Source organism: Chlorella variabilis (assembly GCF_000147415.1).
Source record: "Chlorella variabilis unplaced genomic scaffold CHLNCscaffold_33, whole genome shotgun sequence".
Classification (NCBI taxonomy): domain Eukaryota; kingdom Viridiplantae; phylum Chlorophyta; class Trebouxiophyceae; order Chlorellales; family Chlorellaceae; genus Chlorella; species Chlorella variabilis.
The window spans coordinates 281,326-293,874 of record NW_005435055.1 but is presented as its reverse complement, the minus strand read 5'-3'; the positions used below and the strand labels follow the sequence as shown (position 1 = coordinate 293,874).

Below are 12,549 nucleotides of genomic sequence, written 5' to 3'. Positions count from 1 at the left end.
GGCCGCAGGCAAACGGCGAGGCGCGCGGCGGAGGGGGCGAGGGGAAGCAGTGGGAGGCCGCCGCCCGCTCCGCGGTGCGAGTGTATGTGCGGTAGCTGCGCTGCACATACTTTTCCTGTCTCCTCTGTGCTCGGCCTGGCCTGCGCCGTGGCCAGGCTGCATCCCCCGCCAACCGCGCCTCATTCCGCTGCTAAACAGCCCCCGCCCAGCCCCCGCCAGAGCCACCCCCGCATATCGCTCTTCGAAGCCATCCCGCAGCATCGGCAGCCTTCCTGCCCTGCCCTCGCAGCCGCATTCCCTAGCGGGTGCTGCACGCTATCCACCACGCTGGCAGCTGCCATGTGCAGTGCAGCAGCAGCCACCGCCGCCGCAAGCCCCGCTCGTCTCCTCCACCCTTGCCCGCCCTGTTCCACGCACTGCCAACACTCCCCATTTTTTCAGCACTTCAACCAGGACCACACATGACCGACAGACGCCCCTCCTTCTTTGCTTGACCCTCGTGCTCAAACTACCTCCGCTCAACCACCTCCCGGCTTCTGTTGTGCATCTTTCTTGCGTCCTTCCTATCTTTACAACGTCATGAGGCCATCAAAATAACACTGTGCGTACACAATCAAATGTGAACTGTTTGAGAGAAGCTAGCTATGATCTATCAATCGAGGGGGGCTGAAGAAGAGGGGTGGAACCGGCTCCGGCTCAGAGCATCGACCGCGGCTGGGGCAGCAGCAGGATCTTGCCAATCACCTGCGCGGGAGGCACGCGGGCAGCGGCACAGCAGCAGCATGTGCAGGTGGTGTGCCAGCTCGATTGCTGCCCACCAAGTGCCTGCCTGCCTGCCTGCCCTTTGGACACCTGAGCGCGGCCGACACGCACGCTGCACACACTCTCCGACCTCGCCTGCACCAGCAAAGCCCCAGCCCGCACCTGGCGGTTGAGCATGATGGAGAAGGCCTCTGGCGCCTGCTCCAAGGAGAAGCGGTGGCTGACCGACACCGCCACCTCGCCGCTGCCAAACAGGCGCGCCACCTCCTCCAGGCTCTTCCTGCGGGGCGGGAGGCGAGGAGGCAGGGAGGTGGTGAGGAGGCAGGCATTAGGAGAGAGAAGCATGGAGGGTGAGAGCGGGTCGGGTCTGGGGGGAGGTGACGTGAGGAGGCCCACGGATGGGGCGAACGCAGGAAGCAGCTGCACCCGCCACCCTCCCCACCCTGTGTGGGAACTCCCCACCTCGCCCCGGCGCCCCCACCTGAACACGCGCGGGTTGTGCTGCTGGTAGCTGCCCCAGTAGATGCCGTGTACCGCTAGGTTCTTCACCAGCAGGATGTTGGCGGGCAGCTTGGGGATGGAGCCTGCGCGCGGCGCGCCCAAACACAGCAGGCGCAGAGTCGGCAGCATGATTCTACTGTTGCTGCTGTAGGGCGCACAGCAAGCTCAGGGGAGCAGCAAGGGGAATGTCAAGGGATCGGGGCCAACCGACTGCTCCCGTCCAGCCAAGCCACAGCCCTGCACCCGCACCTGAGGCGAAGCCGATGATCAGGATTCGGGCCCCCCAGCGCACACACTTGAGCGACTCGCTCAGCAGCGCGCCGCCCACGGGGTCAAACACAACATCCACGCCTGCAGGGGGTGGCGCAGCATGGCATGGCAGGGCACAATGAGCGGCGGCAGCAGCAGCAGCAGCGGTATCTGCAGGCGCGGCACGGGCGCCGCAACCCAGGCGGCCCGTGGCCAGGCCCACCTTGCGGCGCGCTGTGGCGCAGCAGCCCCTTGAGCTGCTCCGGCTTGTGGTGCTGCATGTCAATCACCTCGTCCACCCCCGCCTGCACGCAGCCAGACCATGTCCCATGCTCTGCCACCCTTACCAGTTGCCCCCAGGCCTTCAGGCTGCCCTCTGCATGCCACACACAACGTCGCATCCAGCCAGGTTGCACCCTCCAGCCAGCCAGTCAGTTCAGGCTGGCCGTGCCCACCTCCCTCAGTGCCTGCATCTTGTTGAAGCCCCGCGCCACCGCAATCACCCGCGCCCCCATGCACTTGGCCAGCTGCACCGCCGCCAGCCCCACGCCGCCCGCCGCGCCCAGCACCAGGATCGTCTGGCCTGCGGCAGCCGTCGGGCAGGCAAGGCCAGGCTCGTCAAGCGCTCGCGGACACCCCCCCAAACGTGCCGGCGCTGGATGGACAAGCTGTGCAAGGCCATCAGCTGCTGGCAGAATGGCCAAACGATACTGGGCCCCATCCTGGCTGCTGCCCTTGCCCTGCCCTCTTCTTCCCTCTCCGTCACTGCCCTCCCCGCAGCCCCGCCCCGCTTGCCTGGCCGCAGGTCTGCGCGGTCCCGCAGCGCCAGGTAGGCGGTACCGTACGCCACCGGCAGCCCTGCCGCAGCTTCCACGTCGCAGTTGGGCGGCAGCTTCACCACCAGGTTCTCCCTGGCTACCGCCTCCTCCCCAAACGCCCCGCCCTGCGTCACCGCGCACACCTGCAAGGAGAGGCGGGAGCAGGCAGAAGCACCGGGTGAACAGGGAGCAGGGGGAGCCGTTGCGGTCAGCATGCTGCTTGTTTGAGCAGGCGGGCAGTTGGTCTGGTGTGTGTGCATCGAGACGCTGGTGGCGGCTGCGTGTGTGTGCGCGCATGCGCCGAGTGTCAGGTGGGAGAGCGTTTGTGGCGGTGGCAGCGGGCTGGGGTGGGTGTGCCTCTGTGTGCCGCCTCCCCACCTTGTCCCCCACTTTCAGCGTGCGCACATCCCTGCCGACCTCCACCACCGTGCCGCTGCACTCGCTGCCCGGCACAAAGGGCAGCTTGGGCTTCTCCTGGTACTGCCCCTGCGGGCAGGAGGCGGTACGGCAGGTGAGGAGCACACCGTTGCAAGCACTCGATGCATCAAACGGTGGCCATGAGAGCGCAGCATAGGTGCCCCTCCACAATGGGTCCCCAGCAACTGCATGAGGGTGCCAAAGCGGTCGCCCCCAGCTTGCCTGCAGCTGCAGGGCGTCTGCAAAGTTGAGGGCTGCGGCGGCGACCCGGATGCGGACCGAGTTGGGGTGGGTGAGCGGCGGCGCGGGCAGGCGGGCCACCCGCAGCGCGCTGTGCGGCCTCCCCAGCTGCTCCTGAGGGTCGCCCAGCCGCTCGCACAGCAGCGCCTTATAGGTGCGGCCCTCCTCCTGCAGAAGGCCGCGACAAGGCGGAGAGGAGGGTTGTCGGCGGCAAACCGCAGCTGCTGCCAGGCATTGGGGTGCCGCCCCCATGGCTGTAACGGGCGCATTGCGTCCCTCAGCCCGCGCTCCAGGTTTCCTGTGCATCCAGGCCGGCAAACCGCTGCCAAAGACACACGATTCACCTCCGACATGAGTCGAGTGCTTATCCAAGGCTGGTCCGATGAGCTCGGCTTCTGCACTGATCACTTTGGGCAAGATCCCCGACAGTTCGCGGGATGGCGGAGCCTTCTGCAGGTACGTGTTTCCTCCCACGTGTACTGCAGGACTCCAGAGGCCTCCTCGCACGCCGGCAGCCGCTGATCCGCCGTCCCTGCACCTGCTGAATCGCTCGCACTGGGTCAGAAGCCCACGGCAAAGTGGACTGGAGCCGACCATCGCGTCACAGGGGTGAGTGAAGCTCTGGCACCTCTGCGCCGCAAGAGCAGCTGACATCGCTTTGGAGAAAGTCAGGGACAGCGCCGGGTGGCGCTTTCGCCCATCGCTTGCTTCCTGCACGCTGGCAAGCTTGCACGCTGCCCTGCCATTTTGTGGCTGGACATGCGCGCGCTACTGGAAATGCGGCACTGCACACGGCAGCGGGCCGACTGCAGCCCAGTTCCGCCGCTCCCGCCTCCTCGTTGTGCGCTGTCTGCTGCTTCGCCTGCGCCCATTGAAGTGCACCGTACTACCTGGTTTGCTTGTACCTGCAGGCTCGCCTGTATCGCACTGGCAGCCACAGTTTGCCAGCCACGCGTGGTGTCCCTTGGCGGCAGGCGCGGGGAGGGCGTCTGTAGCGCTGTCGGGCCTGATCGCCTGAAATAGAGCAGGATGGTTCGCTTCTATTGCGGTGAGTCAGGGGATGGAGCATCCCTTGAAGGGTGCTGAGGGGTTGCATCCTTGCGCTCGGCAGCAGATGTGACGGTGAAACCCCTGCCCCTCCGGTGAGCACCCCTCACTCGCTGCCCCCCCCACCCCCACCCCCACCACTGCCCCCGTGCCTGCAGACTACTGCGGTGAGTGTGGCGGCGCCACGCTGGGACCTACCACAGCATACAGCAGCAGGCAGCCACGCCAGGCGTGGGACCGGCAGGGCCCACGCCGCCGCATGCCAGCTGCCCGCACCCCACCTGCACACTAGTCAGACAGTCAGTTGCCAGCGCTGCAGCGCAGCCATGATGGTGCCGCACACCACACACCCCTCAGCCTCCGCCCTGCCACCTCCCCTGCCACAGACTCCTTCCTCACGCACGACTCCCCCGCCGTGCGCAAGCAGCACAACTCGGGCTACAAGCACAAGTCCAACGTCAAAGCCTACTACCTGCAGGCAAGCACCTACCAGACGCACACATGCGGCAGCGGCGGCGGCCGCAGTCGATGGGCAGTGGGGGTGGTGCTGGTGCTCAGCGTGCAGGCCAGTGCAGTTGGCCCGGGTGGGGTGGGCCAGCGGCAGATGGGTGGGGCGTGCTGGGGCGTCCTCCAGACGGGCGGGCCGAGATACTTGTTTGCCTGAACGTCTCCTGGCTGCCGCCGCCGCCCCCGCCCGCCGCAGTTTGAGGATGCCGGGGCGCAGGACGCGATTGAGCAGCAGATTGCGGAGTTCCAGCGGGGCCGCGGGGTGAGCGCACCGCACCGTACCGTACCGTGTTCCGCACTTTCGGCCTTTTGAAGCACGTGAAGCTACACCTCACAACACTGCCTCTGATCGCGTCCTGGGCTGCTGCCTGCCGGTCCCGCCGCGCGTGCCTCCACGGCGCCCTCGCAACCGGCTGCCGCCCATGGTGCCCACGCCGCGCTGCCTGCCCGCCTGCCTGCCTGCAGATGATGCCGCCGGGCCCGGGGTTCATGGGAGGGCCGCCGCCGTTCATGGGCGGCCCGCCGAGGCCGGGCTTCATGGGGGGACCGCCGCCGTACATGGGCGGCCCGCCCCGGCCCGGAATGGGCCCGCCGCACGGCATGATGCATCCGGGAGCCCCAGGTGTGTGCTGCGCTGCGGCGGCAGGCAGGCAGGCAGGCAGGCAGCGTGGGCAGCCAGCGGCACGGGCAGTCCTCCCAGCCGGCCCGCTGCCGCGCTGGGGGCTCGGCGGGCGTCGGCTCGCCTGCCTGCTCCACTGCTGCTTGAGCTGCCGCCAGCCGCGTGCGTGCTGCCCTGCCGGGCCGCCCTTTCAAGCCACCCATCACCTGAACACGCTTTGCCCTGTGCACTGCAGGCATGCCGCCCTACATGGGGCCGCCGCGCCCGGGCATGGGCCCGCCGCACGGCATGGGGCCGCCGCATGGCATGCCGCCGCAGCAGGGCATGCCGCCGCAGGGCGGGCCAGGTGGGCGGCCTGGGCAGCCTGGCTGCCACCCGTCCTTCCCGGCAGCTCGGGGCGGAGTTGCGGTTGGAGCAGCACTGACTTTTCCTGAAAGGGCATGCGCTGTGTCGGCAGTTGACTGGCGGCAAACTCTGTTGCTTTGTGCGCTCTCCCCGCAGGCATGGGTCCAGGAGGCCCCGGCATGATGCAGCAAGGTGGGCATTGGTGGGGAGCGTTGCCAGTCTGCAGTGGGAGGTAGCCGGCATGCCAGCTTGCCCTCAGCTCTGCCGCCGCTCCTGCACGGACGTCGCGAATGCAGCAGCCTTCCCCAGCTCCTGAAGCGGCGCTGCGTCTGGACATGCCCCATCTGCTTGCAGGCATGCCGCCGCCCCGGATGTGATGGAAGGCCCCGCCTCACCTCGAGGCTTGTGGGCCGGCCTGGTCGCGTTCACGGCACCCTGCGTTTCGCCACAGCGGATGCGGATGCCACCAGCCACCCGCCGGCAGTTGGACCCATTCTGAACCACTGGGCAGCATCCGCCTGCCGATGCCGCCTCCCTTTGCTCCTTGCTCCCCCCCTGCGCTGACCCTCCCTGCTCATCCTCCCAATGACTTACGCATCGCCGCGTTTATCATAACAGCTGTGTAATGCAGACATCCCCTCATCCGCAAACTCAATTGAACGGAGCGTTCTTACGGTTGTTTATGCTGCTCCGGTCTCTTTCCGCCTAGTTTTGATTTCCCCTATTTTTGATCTGTCGCTGCTGGCTGCTCCAGTACCGCACGGCATGCTCCCCCGGTCACTCGGCAATGCCGTCGGAGGAGGCTGCATTGCCCGTGTTACCCCACCAGCTGCCGCGGTACAGGTGGTACCCCGCCAGATGGACGGGCACCGTGCCCAGCCGCTGCATCCTGGCCATGCGCTTGTGGCACTGCAGGCGGGGATCAAACGATGCGCGGCAGCCGCACCAGCGGGGTCGGCGCTGCGCTGCTGGCCTCTGGATGCACTGCATTGCCAGCCTCTGGCGGTGCCGCCGCCACTGCAGGCTCTGCCTCTGCCCATCGCAACGGCCTAAGGCCTCCCAGCCGCAGCACCTCACCTGCTCGTCATACCAGAAGCAGGGCGTGAAGAAGGTGCCCAGCTCGTGGATGCGTATCAGGCTGTGCGGCTGCCCGCTGCCGGCTGCAGGTATGGGTGCCTCGTGCACTCCCCCGGACACCCGCCCATTAAACTCTTCCGCATCGCTGCCAAACAGGTACTCCTGCACGCAGGCAGGCGGGGCTGGGGGCCCTGGCGTGTTGCAGGTGCGCACTGCACCAACAGGCGTAGCCGGCTGCTGTCGCAGCAGGCCAGGAGAGAGCAGCCAATATCGTGATTTCTTCATGCAGCATGAAGCGAGTCCCAACCTTGAGGGCGTCCCGCAGCATGAAGGGGCCGGTCAGGTCCAGCACGTGCCCTGCCCGCTCCTGCCCCGTAAACCCGTGGTACCGCTTCTCCAGCTGCGGCGCGGCACCAACAAACGAGGGGCGGCAGCAGGGCAGGTGGCTGGGTTGGGAGGGCGGGCAGGCAGAGGTGCAGGCCAGGCCCGGTAGGCAGGCAGGCATGGCTTAGCTAGGGGCCAAGCAGCAGCTGGGCCATGGAGGGGGCAGGCGTGGCGGGGACCGGCAGGCGCCGCTCACCAGCTCCACAACGTGGGTCCACAGCGGGTGGCCGGGGGCGCTGGCCAGTACCGCGCTGGCCAGATACTCCGGGTCGGCGGTACCCTGCGCCGACGTGGGGCCGCAGGCGCACACGCAATGGGTGCGCCAGGCAGCTTGATCCGCCTGTGCAGGCACACTGCTGCGCCGCAGAATGGACACCGCCGCAGGCTGTCGTGGCCTCAGGCCGGCGCGGCAGGCCCTGCTGCTGCCACAGGCTTGCCACGCCAGACCCTGCCACAGCAGGCCCAAAACGTGCCCCGACATGGCCAACCCAACCCCTGCCCCGGGCTCGCCTGCATCACCACATCATAGCCTGCCAGCATGTCCTGTGCGGGACGGTAGCAGGCCACGTCAGCATCCATGTAGACGCCGCCAAAGCGGTGCATGATGAGGTAACGGATGGCGTCCGCCTTGTGCATGTCCCAGGGCAGGTCCTGCCACACCGGCAGGAAGGCGGGGTAGTGCTGCGGCAGGCGGCAGGAGGGGGCGCAGGGCAGGCAAAGAGCGGTGCACGGCTTGGAGACTCAAGAGGTGCAGACAGGTGATGGCTTTGTGACTGGCCAGCCCAGTAGGTGGGCGCACGCCACATGCGGCTCGGGGGCCCGAGTTGGGGCAGGGGCACTGGCGGGCGTATCGTCTCAGAGACTCGTGAGCACATGGCCAGCCGTACCATTTCCACCAGCTTCCGCGCGGCTTCATAGTCCCAGTACAGGTGCAGGAAGTCGGGGTAGGCCTTCTGGCAGGACAGTGCCCACTCGAGGTGGAAGGTGGCCTCGGGGCCGCTGGCCCGCTCCAGCAGGTGGTCAAAGGTGGGCAGGTGGACTGCAGGAGGGAGGGTACACAGAGCGCTGGGGTGCATAAGCCCAGCTGGAGAGGTGGGAGCAGGAAGCGCAGCAACGGGGAAGGACCACAGCAGAAGCTGAGCGCTGCCGAGCAGGAACGCACCGTGGTGCAAGAGCGGCGGGATACGCATGCCCTCCGCGTTGCCGCCGTCGCCCGGCCAGATGCAGCCAGGGCCGGCGGATTGGGCAACCAGCTCTAGCGCTCTCGTGCTGTTGAAAAACGCCTTGTAATCGAGCTGGTCTGTTGTGTATGCCGAGAAATTTGTGTGCTGGGGCGGGTAGCAGCTCTGGCGCTGCGCATGCGCTGCAGCTGTGTGCAGCCGCTCTGCCTCGAGCGATGCAGGCTTGTTGCGACAGAGCAGCAGCAGGGCAGCAGCAAGGGCCAGGCAAAAAACCAATTTGCGGTCCAACCCGCCCGCCCGCTGCCGCTTGCCCTTCATGCCTGCTGCTCTGTCCTGCGCGCTCTTTGCCAGCGCCATGGGTGGGCACACAAGCAGGAGCACAAAGGCAATGCCTTGCGCACAATCCATCCATCCATCCATCCATCCATGCTTTCTTTTTGTCCTTTCTTTCTCAAACGCTGCCTTCCCCTGCTTGCCAACCGCTCTTGAGCCCTGCGCTCCAATCCAGCCGACAAGCTGGTACCAACCTTGTTACACCGTCCTTGGACAGACCCACACTCATCACCCCAGCTGCCAAAACTTGAGCCGGCTGCTCAGGTCGGCCTTCGCCTCGCCGCCACTCCCGCTGTCCTCCCCGCTGCTGCCGCTGGTGGGTGCATGGCCCACCCTCCTGCCGCCCGACTTGAGGAAGGCGAGAACAGCGGCGGTGCTGACGTGGCGACACTGGCTGCCTTGCGGCCGCCGTCCTTCTGCCAGCCAGCCCAGCCTGCCGCCAACCAGCACCACACGGTTGGTGCGCCAGCGCAGCAGCCGCTGCGGATGCTGCCCGGCCGCCGCAGCAAACAGCTGGCGGCAGCTGCTGCTGCTGACGCCAGGCGCGCCGGTGCTACCTGCTACCGGCCCCGCTGCGGTCGGGCTTCTGGCCGCCCCGAGGATGCAGGCGCAGTGCGGCTGCCACAGAGCGTCGGCGCAGGCTGCGTCCCTCCACTCTCGGCTGACGCAGGCGGCTCGGGCCAGTGTGATTGGATCCAGATACCTGCAGTACAGTGCGTGCAGCAAGCAGGACTGTGTCGGCAGCTGCCGTGCCGCATGGCTCCTTGCCACAGCAGCAGCTAGTGGACAGCAAGGCAGAGGTGGCGCCCTTGGAAACCTGCGCTGTTGCTGTCGTCTGCAGGCATTCCACCACCGCCATCAACTGAGGCAGGGGCGGCGGAGCAGCGCACCGCAGAACATGAGCCATCACATCAAGTGGCAGGTGTTCAAAGGTGGCTGGCTGCTGCTCGTCGGGGCCGTCGCTCTCGTCGCCGCTCCCGGCCCCTGCACGGCAGCCCGGCCGGGCAGCAGATGCGTGGATGAACGCTCAGGACCCTGCAGTTTGAAGGGTTGGCAGAGACAGCACTGGCAGGCGGGTCCTCGCCAGGCACAGCCGCTGGCTCACCTCCCGCCGCCGCAGCGCTGCTGCCCTGCGGCCCGCGGCGCTCACGCCTGCGTAGCTGCATGCTGCTTCTCTTGTACCGCCGCGCCAGATCCTTGCGCTTGGCCTGTGGCAGGTGACGCTCCGCAGCCTCCATCAGCGAAGCCAGCGCTGCCCGGCTTTGCAGCCGCCTGCAGACACTGGCAGAGGGCGAGGTGGGCGGGGTCAGCGTGGCGGCGGCTGTGGTGGCGCCCGCTCCAGCCTGCCCACACTCACGCATCGCAGGTGTCTATCGCCAGCGCCACGTCCTGCAATATCAGCGCCTGCACCGGCTTGCTGCACCGCTCGGCATACAGGTGCCGCACTATGGCAGCCAGCTCGAGCGCCGCCACCGCAAAGTCGGCGGGGCGCCGCAGGCCCGCCGCCAGCTGCAGGGAGAGGTACAGGGCTTCGGCGACTGCCCTCTGCGCCCCATCAGAGTCGCTGCCGCTGTCTGAGGAGGCCTGCTGGTGCCTCCTTGTGCCCCGACGAGACATGGCAGCTGACGAGGGCGCTGGCTGCTGGCCCTGGGTGATCGCGGCGATGCGCCCGATCGCCTTCGTGGGAGCCCGGGCTCTTTTAGGCATCCGAAGTACAGGCTTCCAGCGACTGTACTGCTGGGGGACAGTTGGCGGGGCAGAACAGGCGCGTTTGGGGACGAAACCGGGCTGCCATGCGGTCTGGATGGGCTCTTTGGCCAGAGTGATGTCTCTGGGCACCCCTGCTAGACGACACACCCCCAACAAGCGCAACGGCACCACCCCCAGCCCTACGCCCATGCCTGCCGCCTCCGCACCGCCCCCTGCTGCGGGGCAGCCGCGTGGCGACGACGCTGCAGCCGACAGGCGCCGCCTGGTGGTGCTGGCGGCTGGGGTACTGACGGTGTGGGCGCTGCTGCTGGCGGCGGCCGTCTCGCCCCGCCCCCTCTTCCTGATCAGCCCCCCCATCAACAGGTCCGCTACTGTGGAGTCTCCTGGCTTTCAGGGGTGATTGGTGCCTACCAGGGCGGGGTTCGGCGGCCAGCATGCATGCCGCCTGGCCTGGACGTGGCGCATGCCGAGCCGCCCCCCTGCGCACCCAGCGCCACCAGCCTGGCCTGCCTGCAGGCGCGCCGCCAACTTCTTCCTGTTCAAGAGGGATGGCTGCGGCCAGGCGCTGGTGCAGGGCAGCTGGACAGATGACTGCCGGAGCGTCAGGTGCGGCCAGGGCTCCGTGCAGTGCGCAGGGGGCGCCTGGACCCCTTGCGGAGACAGTTTGGTTTGTGTGGCTGCCGCTCATGCGGTGTGCAAGCAGCGGCACACGGCCGGCATGCCATCCCTGAGCCTCCCGCCGTGTCCCTGACCTTGCCGCCTGCCTGCAGGTGCACCGACGCCACGCAGCTCGAGTTTGCGACGTGCGCCGACACGCCCAGGCGCCACTGGCGCTTCTCGCAGGAGGCGAAGGCCTGCGGCGCCCGGCGCCTGGCCCCCGCCGACGCTCGCCAGCGGCTGGCAGGCCAGCGGCTGGTGTTTGCCGGCGACTCAATCGCCAGAAACCTGTATGCGGCGCTGCTGCGGCTGCTGGGAGATCCAGGCAAGCTGGCGCCAGCTGGCGCCAGGCGCGCGGCCCGGGCCGGGGCCACGGGCGCTGCGCCCTGCGCCGCCCGCCAGCGCAGCGCACGCCCTGCATGCAACAGGCGGCGACGCGACCCCCGCTGCTGCCGGCACTGGTGCTGGGGAGCCGCGTCTGCTCCTACCGCGTGCCACGCCTCCTCTCCTGTCACCACAAGCCTGCATGCCCGCGGCTTGACCCCGCCTGCCTGCAGCCCAGGGCATTGTGGTGGGGCATGCCGACTTCCAGCACCAGCTGGAGGGAGGCATCGAGCTGGAGTTCTACTGGGCACCCTACCCCAGCAACCTCACAGGCGTGCTGCAGCGGCGGCTGGCGCCCGCGGCGGCGGCGCAGCGCGGGGCAGCAGCAGCGGGTGGAGCCGAGGCTGGGGAGGAGCGGCAGGCGGGCGAGGGGGCGGCAGCGGCAGGCGAGGCGGGGGCAGAGGCGCGGGCGGCGGCCGCGGCAGCTGCCGAGCAGCAGCAGCAGGACCGGCATCAGGAGGACTCCACACGGCGGCGGCGCGGGCTGCTCCAGGAGCCTTCCGCCGCTGCCGCCTCCCAGCTGGCCAAGGGGCGGCGCCAGCCCTCGGTGGTGCTGCTCAGCGCCACCCTCTGGCACCTGCTGCACGTCACCTCGCCTGCTGACTTCCAAACCGAGCTGGGCCTGCTGAATGCGGCGGCAGAGGGCTACCGGCGCGCTGCGGACGAGGTGGCGGCCGCCGCGGGCGGCGCGGCCGGCACGGCGCCCCGCCTGGTGCTGACCAGCTCCACCGAGACCTTCCCCAACCGCATGCGCACCCAGGACAAGCGGCAGAGCATGACGCCAGCCAACGTGGATGCTTACAATGCAGCTATAGAGAAGGTGGGGCGCTGCTTGGATGGATGGGCCTTGTGGGCTGTAAGGTGGGGTGGGTGGCGGGGCTTGGGGAGCGTAGGGATTCACTTGGAGTGGCGGCCGTCCGGCTGCTGCCGGCCCTTGCAGCGGTGCAGCCACGGGGGTCCACATGCGCGCCGCCTGCCTGATGTGTGTGCGCCACCGAAGCGCCTCCCGTGGCTGCCCGTACCTGCTGTGCAGGCGGGGGTGCTGGATCCTGCGGGCAGCTTCTCCCTGCTGGACCTGTTCCCGCTGACGCAGCAGTGCGGAGAGGAGTGCAGCACTGACGGGGTGCACTCCTCGCCAGAGGTGTATGACGCCGCCCTGCAAATGCTGCTCAACACAGTGGCAGCGGATGCAGTTGGCAGCGGCGCCGCGGCGCGGCCCGAGCGGCGGCGGCGGCGGCGCGCACTGCTGGAGCCGCCGCACGCGTGGCCGCGGCGGTAGCGGCCCCAGGCTGATGTGCGGGTGCGGCGCGTCTCCAAT

The 12,549-nt window shown here is 68.3% G+C and overlaps 5 protein-coding genes across 5 annotated transcripts; 2 read left to right on the top strand and 3 right to left on the bottom strand.

The window, feature by feature from the left end:
- Window positions 1-556: 556 nt before the first annotated feature.
- On the bottom strand, window positions 557-3,387 carry CHLNCDRAFT_59824 (hypothetical protein). Its single transcript, XM_005843191.1, has 10 exons — window positions 3,332-3,387; window positions 2,970-3,155; window positions 2,709-2,816; window positions 2,308-2,473; window positions 1,968-2,095; window positions 1,736-1,817; window positions 1,513-1,614; window positions 1,244-1,346; window positions 925-1,042; window positions 557-744 (listed from the first exon to the last, which is right to left on the bottom strand). Exons 1-10 carry the CDS (start codon window positions 3,338-3,340, stop codon window positions 697-699), a joined length of 1,050 nt encoding a protein of 349 aa, XP_005843253.1. The 5' UTR covers window positions 3,341-3,387; the 3' UTR covers window positions 557-696.
- A 132-nt stretch (window positions 3,388-3,519) lies between these two features.
- On the top strand, window positions 3,520-6,146 carry CHLNCDRAFT_59317 (hypothetical protein). Its single transcript, XM_005843235.1, has 9 exons — window positions 3,520-3,596; window positions 3,899-4,035; window positions 4,193-4,201; window positions 4,421-4,623; window positions 4,738-4,803; window positions 5,007-5,163; window positions 5,396-5,506; window positions 5,662-5,697; window positions 5,860-6,146. The coding sequence occupies exons 2-9, from the start codon at window positions 4,017-4,019 to the stop codon at window positions 5,880-5,882; spliced, it is 624 nt and encodes a 207-aa protein (XP_005843297.1). The 5' UTR covers window positions 3,520-3,596; window positions 3,899-4,016; the 3' UTR covers window positions 5,883-6,146.
- A 136-nt stretch (window positions 6,147-6,282) lies between these two features.
- On the bottom strand, window positions 6,283-8,156 carry CHLNCDRAFT_141367 (hypothetical protein; the record flags this gene model as incomplete). The annotated part of the gene is made up of 7 exons (XM_005843190.1): window positions 6,283-6,414; window positions 6,583-6,744; window positions 6,890-6,982; window positions 7,163-7,246; window positions 7,486-7,647; window positions 7,854-8,005; window positions 8,129-8,156. The coding sequence occupies 7 exons, from the start codon at window positions 8,154-8,156 to the stop codon at window positions 6,283-6,285; spliced, it is 813 nt and encodes a 270-aa protein (XP_005843252.1).
- A 552-nt stretch (window positions 8,157-8,708) lies between these two features.
- CHLNCDRAFT_141366 (hypothetical protein) lies at window positions 8,709-10,097 on the bottom strand (the record flags this gene model as incomplete). The annotated part of the gene is made up of 4 exons (XM_005843189.1): window positions 8,709-9,183; window positions 9,371-9,464; window positions 9,586-9,752; window positions 9,838-10,097. 4 exons carry the CDS (start codon window positions 10,095-10,097, stop codon window positions 8,709-8,711), a joined length of 996 nt encoding a protein of 331 aa, XP_005843251.1.
- Window positions 10,098-10,305: 208 nt separating this feature from the next.
- CHLNCDRAFT_141365 (hypothetical protein) lies at window positions 10,306-12,510 on the top strand (the record flags this gene model as incomplete). Its single annotated transcript, XM_005843234.1, has 6 exons — window positions 10,306-10,553; window positions 10,707-10,796; window positions 10,961-11,137; window positions 11,250-11,308; window positions 11,405-12,051; window positions 12,265-12,510. 6 exons carry the CDS (start codon window positions 10,306-10,308, stop codon window positions 12,508-12,510), a joined length of 1,467 nt encoding a protein of 488 aa, XP_005843296.1.
- Between the last annotated feature and the right edge of the window lie 39 nt (window positions 12,511-12,549).

Coding starts and splice junctions, on each gene's coding strand:
- CHLNCDRAFT_59317 (XM_005843235.1), top strand. Junction 4,624..4,737: donor GTGCAGTTGGCCCGGGTGGG/GTGGGCCAGCGG, acceptor CGCCCGCCGCAG/TTTGAGGATGCCGGGGCGCA. Junction 4,804..5,006: donor AGTTCCAGCGGGGCCGCGGG/GTGAGCGCACCG, acceptor GCCTGCCTGCAG/ATGATGCCGCCGGGCCCGGG.
- CHLNCDRAFT_59824 (XM_005843191.1), bottom strand. Junction 2,474..2,708: donor CGCTGAAAGTGGGGGACAAG/GTGGGGAGGCGG, acceptor CTCTCCTTGCAG/GTGTGCGCGGTGACGCAGGG. Junction 1,818..1,967: donor AGATGCAGGCACTGAGGGAG/GTGGGCACGGCC, acceptor GGCTGCGTGCAG/GCGGGGGTGGACGAGGTGAT.